The 8,268-nt window shown below is 41.4% G+C and overlaps 1 protein-coding gene across 1 annotated transcript; it reads right to left on the bottom strand.

Annotated features, from left to right (window-relative positions):
* Nucleotides 1-48: 48 nt before the first annotated feature.
* tprg1l (tumor protein p63 regulated 1-like) lies at nucleotides 49-7,224 on the bottom strand. The gene is made up of 6 exons (XM_083769119.1): nucleotides 6,843-7,224; nucleotides 6,367-6,458; nucleotides 5,869-5,919; nucleotides 5,625-5,750; nucleotides 4,399-4,552; nucleotides 49-2,501 (listed from the first exon to the last, which is right to left on the bottom strand). The coding sequence occupies exons 1-6, from the start codon at nucleotides 7,071-7,073 to the stop codon at nucleotides 2,307-2,309; spliced, it is 849 nt and encodes a 282-aa protein (XP_083625245.1). The 5' UTR covers nucleotides 7,074-7,224; the 3' UTR covers nucleotides 49-2,306.
* Between the last annotated feature and the right edge of the window lie 1,044 nt (nucleotides 7,225-8,268).

Raw genomic sequence — 8,268 nt, 5'->3', positions numbered from 1 at the left:
ACAATGTAAATGAGGACTGTACACACGTCATTTGTTTTAAGTCTTTACTCATTTGTCAGTTACTTAAAGCTAAATTGAAATCATCTGTCGACCACAAGGCATCCTCTTGCGCTGAGCCAACGTTTAACACAATGCTTTTTACAGTCCCTGACAGTACAAACACACAAATGTACAATTAGCAAAGGCCAGTGTAGATGCTCTAGGCATTTCTTTGTGGTTACTGTACTACAAATATATATATATATATATATTAAAAGAAAAACACTCTTGAGTTATTTTCAACTCCTTAAGTTACAATAGACACCAAGCGATGGGGAAAACATCTTTAAAAAAAAAACATTCACTAAATCAAAGAAACAATTAAGTTGCAAAATAAAAAGGTTTAATATTTACAAATCCAAAACAAAATTCCATTTAAAAAAGTCACCATGCAAACAACGTGCAAGACACATGCACAAGTTTAGACCAGAAAAAGGCAGCGCACACCTAGTCATTACTCATTGGCATTGCTGAATGAAAATATGGCCAGTCCCAGTCAGCATTCATTGGTGGCACGATACTGTAAGAGGGGTGCATTGCAAGGTGTAATGTCCTGAATCTTGTGGACCAGACTGAAATTTGGTCAGTGTATCCAAGCAATGACTGCACAAGCATCTAAATGCATCTGCTATTCAATGAAATGTATGTTTACTGCACTTGTCAACGTGAAGTTCAACTATAAGCTTATCTTAAAAGTTTCCCTTCCCACTACAATAGTTGTAGTATTGTAGCTTACCAGTGAATAGTATTGATTTTTGTAAAGTAATCGCTTCCTTCAGCTTGCACTACTTATGCAAATGTATGTGTAAACATTTAAATTAACTTCATGGTCGAACGTTTTTTTTTAGCTATATTAGCTAGGGGAAATTTGTCTTCTATTAATTAAGCCCAAAGAATGGTGGTAATAAGTTGACTTGCAAAAGGCAACAGGCAAGTGCTCCTATTGGGGGCAGTTTGCCGAGAAGTTTCCAACTTATTTTGCAATGCATGTAATCGCATTCACAGGGCTCAATTCCACAAATGTTTAATTTAATATCAAGCCAACCATACTCATTCTGCTTCAAGTCACAGTGGTGAAACTTGCACAAAGTAGCACTGCTGTTCTGGGGGCAGATATTATTTAGTGGGGTTTAATTAGATAATCGTAAGACCTGACCACTCAATGAATAATGGTCACTTGACCATACCACTCCGTGAAACTGTAGTCAGGATCCCCCTAGTGGCTGAAAGGGATCACTGCGATATTTGACTTAAAATGGCAAATACATTTTTATCAGTATCACCGACGCACTTCTCAGTTAATCTATTGATAACTTAATTTATTATTTTGATGCCTCTCCCAGCAGCAATGCCACACTTTTTGTTTAAGTCTTTCATCAACCAATGTAGCGCATATTGTTGGTCTGCCACATCACAGCTTATCTTCAGCCGTCACCTTCAGTGGAAAGAGGCCCAAATAAAATCCCCTAAAACCATGAAATAATGGGACATTTGCATCTCTCGGTACAAAACCTAAAGTCATATTAGCGTCAACGGTAGGTCTCTCACTCAGTGGTGAATCCAGCAGTATTAGACTTAAGAAGCTCGGTTTAGGTTAAGCACAGGGGGGGGGGGGGGGGACTGATCTACAGTATATGCCGTTACTGTACACAAAATGTATTAATCTTCCTTGCCAAAGTCACACCCACACATACACACTTGTCCTAAGTCTCCAAGAAGATTTTCTATGAACAGAGTATAATTCATAGGGTCATATACTCCTGAGAGCCCAAACAAATATGGCAGAATTGAGAACGGTCCTTTTTAGGTGAAAGGTGTGGACACAGGACACTGGACAGTTCCGGCCAGTGTTGCACAATGTGTACCTTGGCAAAACAAGTTGAGCATGACACCAATTAAGGGATGACTGGACATTCCTATAGTGTAATATTACAGAGCGTGCACACTGCACTGTGGGGAGACATCCACCAAAGGGCACAATTCAACACATATTGGCATTTTTGGTGTATGATTGCATTGATTGTGTGTCACCGAAGGTTTAGCAGTGTGTTTATTCCAACCATACATTACACAGTCATTGCCAAATAGATGTCACTAATTGGCTCCTTCGTCCAAAAGGAGGGGAGGATTTACAATTTAGTGAAATTATTTAGTTTCTAGTGTAGTGTTTGGTTGGAAAGAAGATTCTGCACACATGCATCGAACATAATTGGGCACCACTGGCAAGCTCTGTAATTACTTGATGGCATTATGTAGTTACAGTTGTTTTAGAAACCAATCTTCCCACGAGTCATGGAGTATCCCAGTTTGGCTTCATTGTTGATGAAGGACATGATGCCCAGGTATGTCTCGATGAGCAGGGGTCTTTCCAGGATCAGGACACCATTAGCCCTCCCAGGGATGGGGTTCTCCTTGTGGCCCTTCTTTACTGCCTGTATCAGCTGGGTCCGGAAGTTGTCCAACTTGACAGAGAAAAAGTGGAAAATAGAATGATATTAGATCATCCAAAAATGGAAGAGAATGGAAAGAATAATAATGGAAAAGAACAAAATCAGTCTTTGGAGTCAGTGAAATCCATCAAAAAGACACTCTTTAAAGTGAAATGCTTTCATTTCATCCCTGGAAAACCACCATCCTGAACATTGTCTTAATCGCTCAATTATGGCCCAATGCAGCTGGCTCGATATGTTGTTTATAGCTGTGTGGGAATAAAGGTGTTTTTATGTACTCAAGTATTGATTGCAATGTTCACAAGACTGAAGGATTTGATTGAAAGGTTCCTTGGCTTAAACCATCACTCCCTCCATTGTTTTTATTTGGACAGTGCTTGGATTTTGGAGGAATGCCTTTCTGAGTAAACAACCTGCAGCACCAGAAGACAGACACCATTGTTTGCTCTTAAATAAACAATGGCTCAGTTAAATCCTTGAACATTTCACAGCTTTCAAATCTCAGGTTTATATAACGCCTCCCTAGTTTATTCATTCTGCTCCGATTTAGACTTAAATGTGGCGGCTGTGGCTCAGGAGGTAGAGCAGGTCAGGTCGTCCAATGATCCCTGGGTCGGCGGTTCGAATCCTCCTGTCCACATGTCAAAGTGTCCTCGGGCAAGACACTGAACGCTACATTGCCTCCCTCCAATGAGGTGGTCGGTGTGAGCTTTCCACCATTGGTGTGGGAAGTGAGGACACTGCCGTCGACTGTTCGCCGCTTCACCTCCCAATGTATGAATGAATGAACCATTGTAAGCACTTTGAGAATTTGGAAAAGCGCTATAAAAATGCAATTCATTATTATTATTAACACCCTTGTACACACTTTTTTCAGTTTTTAACTCATCAACATTAAACTCAGGAATAAAACTTGATTTGATTGAGCCACTCCTGCCCTGGGACAACAATTTCAGAGTAGATGTGCAAGAGGTAATTTACATTTTTGTCATCCAAAAATATCAGACTCTGTGCGAGGGCCATACTGCTCACCAGGTCACTGATGGGTCACTCAAAGGGATGCCTCAAGTCATAGACGGTGAATAATTGTGAAAACATAAAACAACATATTTAATTATTCAAGTTAGATATCAGGATGCTGAAGATAGTATTATAAGTGGTGAAATTGTTAATGTTCTGATTCGTCTTTTTTGCAATTAAATTAATTCATACACCGTTTAAAAGTAACTCAATACGTATTCTGTTGCGATTATGGGCGCGTTCGGAAACGCGCACCGGGAATGTGGTCAGTTTGTTGAGTGTGGTGGGCGGTGACGTCACAGAGTGCGTTCAGTGTGCCTTATTTCCGAACGACCACAGCTGTGACGCATTCACACGAATCACACCGGACAACCCCAGCTTCAGGGTAGGGTCGCTCAGTGCGTGCACTCGGCACACCCGGTGTGCAGCGCACTGGATTTTCGAACGACAACGCACTGAGTGCACTGAATAAACGAACGACAAGAGAGCACACCAGTGCGTTCAGGGCGCATTTCCGAACGCGCCCCATATTAAAATAAAAAACAATGATAAAACTAATAGAAATATGGCACAATGCACAACATTGCACATGAGCTGGAATATATTCAAAACACATCTCTCCCCGAGCTTTGAGTGAACACTTCCTCCAAATGATGTTGTTAGGATATCAATTTCTGTAAAACAGCTACTATGTTGTCAATGTTTCTCGATTGGAAATTTGTAATGATGAGTCTTGATGACCACCACTGTTTTTATCACGCGTATTTGTGAGACACTTTTATCTCAATTCCATTTGTTAAGGTTACTATATTAATCATTTAATTTACCGATAGCTTTATTTAGACATGACAGTGAAGCAGTGAAGTTTATAATCAATATTGTTCCATACCTGGCAGAGAGAAGCCACGTTCTCATCAGCGCGGGCCATGGGGTGATCTGTGAAGGTCAAATAGGGCATGTCTGTGGACCAAGGGTTCCAGCGGTTGAAAAATGAGGCACGTGGACGCTTGTCCCACTGGACACGAATCCCGCAGCCTTCCCTCCTATTAAAAAAAGAATAATAAAACCGGGGAGGGTGGGGTATATGTGGGGTTGTTTGTCTACAAAAAATTGAAAATCTTATAAATAAAGTTATAAAAAATAAAAATAAAAAAATAATAAGAGTTAGAACACTGCCATTGTCAGGGTTTTATAAAGGTTTAGTTAACGGATTAAACAACTCTCCTCCAAGTTTTGAAACCAGAGCCACAACAGCCAAGCTCCTCCATGACTAACAATTGACTCTCTGTAGAATCGTGGCTTCTTTGATAATCTAATCAGCCATGAGATTAATCTCATATGAAATCACCCTGTGTAAATAGATCTTTATTGTCATTGTAACATGTACAACGAAATTAAAAGTGCCAACCAATCAGTGCATCATATCACAAAACAACATAAAGCTAAAACTATGAAACAACAAAACACACATGACTTCCTGTTATTGCACAACCCCTGTAGCACTAGGCATATATATATTGCACAAACAAATGTAATTGCAGCTGTTATTGCACAAACCCTTATTGCACTTAAGACAGCAGAAAAGAACAAAACATGTATCGCAGCAACAGATCATTTCTTAGCAGCATTGAGTGCAACTACCGCTGTGGGATAGAAGCTGTTACTGAATCTGCTGGTCCCTGACTTGATCACTCTGTACCGTCTGCCTGATGTCAACAGTTCAAACAGTGAGGGTGGGAAGTGTCTTTCATAATGTTCTGTGTCTTTCATAAGGTTGTATATAAAATACACATTCTCTCTATACAATTGTGTTCACAAATTTGGTGTGTGCTTGACAGAAGCGCTCTATTATTAGTTTGTTGAAGACGTCTTATGAGTTTGGCTCTTTGAGAGAGAGAGAGAGCGAGAGAGAGAGAGAAGTGGTTTAAAACAAAAAAAAACAGCTACTGTATCTCAGTTGTTATGTACTCGGGAATCTTCTGGTGACCTGAACTTTGTGAAATTCATATTAACACCATGATGGTGGGCGGCGTGCACTGAAAATAGCAGAGCTCTACAACTATGAAGTATGAATCGGGCTAAATATGTTTGTATGTATATTCTATGGCTGCTTACTTGTTCAGGGATTTAGGTGGGAATTCAAACTCTCCCACTGAGATGGTGTCGACGGCATTAAGAGAGATCCTGACGACCTGCTGGCACAGCAGGTTGATGAAATCATACTTGCACACCAGCAGGGACCTGCACACATACAGTACAGTACAGTAACCGAGGCTCATGTCAAAATAATTCAGACAATGGAAAGAGCTCAAATTGTGCTAGAAATGTGTTGACATTTTCTCAGTGACAGAAATCTTACCTATCAGTTATAAGCACAAGTCTTTCCTTGTCATTGTTCCAGTGATCGACTCTACGGAAACCACACACACACACGCACACACACACACACACACACACACACAAAATAATAATATTTAGTGGGTAATAATGGCTAAGCTAAGGAAATGCATCTGAAGCGACTCAAGCGAGAATACATATTTAACGCTGTAGATTGCAAAGGAAAGAAGTGTGCATTCATGATTACGTGCATGCAATGGAGGTGCTGGTTGAAGGTTTATTATTATTATTATTTATTAGCCACAGCGTAATCCAACAGCAGCCCTGGAATCATGGCTGATATCTAGTCTACATGATACATCTATTATACACTAGCCATTGAACACTCCATGCATTTTCTCATGGACGGATCCATCTCAGTGGCATTGTAATTTCTAGTGTTTAATTGGCAGTGCAGCCTATATGGAATGCATGCAATATCAGCCATCTAGGCAGGGCTAAACCCAATAACAATACTCACTCTGCCAATAGCCAGACGCTGAGCACCTCTCCATCCTCTGAAGGCAGTGCCACTGTCCTTATGTCGGTCACAGCCTGCTCAATGGTACCTGGCTAGAATCGACAGACAGCACCATGCAGCTGCTTCAGTACAGGCAGCTGAGTGTCAACCATGAACCACCAATTCATGGGCAACTGTAGTGTCTGTGTCCTCGCGTTTTTAGCCTACCAAGTACCCACAGTATTTGTGCTCACCGATTCATCCAACGTTGAGTAACAGTAAGCAACGTTAGCATCCTTCCAACACGACTTACTGACTTGGGTATATTTACAATACAGTGCTTTATGGAACTGCTTAATGTATTTGTAGCCTATTAGTAGTTTTTCCAGTGCATGCAGTGTTTATTGAACACACCGATGCAAACCATGAGCGATGGGGTTCTATTTATTGGCCAGTTTTTATTGACTATATACAATTACAATCCGGACCAAACTTACCCGGAACACGAAATAATCTTTCACTTTGGCTTGCATTGTAGGGTTATGTACATGAAAAGGCGTCAGCGTTTGTAACGGGGAGCAGCAGGCGACAGAGGCACCGTACGTTCCGAGGCCTCCTCCGGCCCCTGGCGGCGTGAAGGCTACCTCCACCCCATCCTCGGTCTCCGCAGGGTGGAGGACCGCCACCCCCGGACTCTCCGGCTCCACAGAGTCGTTCAGCTGCAGCATAGTGCAACGCAACGATGCTGCCTTGTTGCGAGGATTCTGTCTAAAGATCTGCGCCAATTATCAGATTTATATTTTATGTCGATCCTTTCGAAGACACAGATTTACCCATTGCCCACAAACAATGTTTTGATTGTGCAGGAGAAAGACTACAAGGAAGTAGTACAGTACCCCCCCCCCCCACCCTTGCCTCAGTCACTTCCCCCGTTACTCCCTCTTAAAGGGACATCAGTACAGTACAGTCTCGAGACAGACTGTTGACTCGCTGTTTTTTTCTTTTTGACGATCGGTTCTCAGATTGGTCCTCATGTAGCCCTGAAACATGACAGTCCGAACCATGGCTACATTGGGTATAGTGCTCATGCAGCTTGAGTTAATTGGCATAATAATAACATTATGCGTACAGCGTACTGTAGCTGAATTGTGAATCCACATGAAATTGACTTTCGGTGCATTATTTATGGAAGCTAGGTTCTTCTAATCTAAATCTTAAATGAAAGGGATGGTGGCTGGCTGTCGATTTTTATAATTTACCATAGAATTGCAATCAGAATAATGCCACCTTATATAATAAAATAATAAAAATATTAACATAGTATATAGGTTTTACCCATAGACCCACAAAATAGACCCACAAAATAAATTTAAGAAAATAAAATGGATGCTGTTTACAAAGTATTTATTCCCCTTTACTTTGGCAAACTTTGACAAATTGCCTACATTATTTTTATCAAGCAAATATCAAGGACACTTTGCACAAGAGGGTTGTTGACCAAGTACAAATTAGCTGACTTTTCATCTTGGTGAATAATACAAGAATGTTCAAGAAATGGCTTGGAGTTCCACAATGCCTTACCACTTTAGGCCTCTACTGAGAAGATAGCATCCTCAAGCTGCCCCTGCAGTCTCAGAGGAGTTCAAGTGTACAAAAACAAGACTCCAGTCAGATGACACTGAATTAATCCAGAAACAGTGGTGAGCCAACAACGCACCAACCTTGACTACCGGGCTCAAATGGCCTATGTCCAGCAAGGAAGAGGAGGCTTTGGGCTAACAGCATCAGAATAGAGGAAGATGGTGCACGGTGGATGAAGTATGCCAACAAGAGGAGGCTGCACGGTGGGCCAAGGCAGTCTCTCTTGGCAAACGGGGACAGTGGACGAGATGGGACAATGTGGAGAGGAGGAAGATCAGCTGG

Source organism: Protomyctophum parallelum, assembly GCF_964188405.1.
Source record: "Protomyctophum parallelum genome assembly, chromosome: 7".
Lineage (NCBI taxonomy): Eukaryota > Metazoa > Chordata > Actinopteri > Myctophiformes > Myctophidae > Protomyctophum > Protomyctophum parallelum.
Note: the sequence above shows the minus strand (reverse complement) of the source record. Positions and strands in the feature narration are given on the sequence as shown.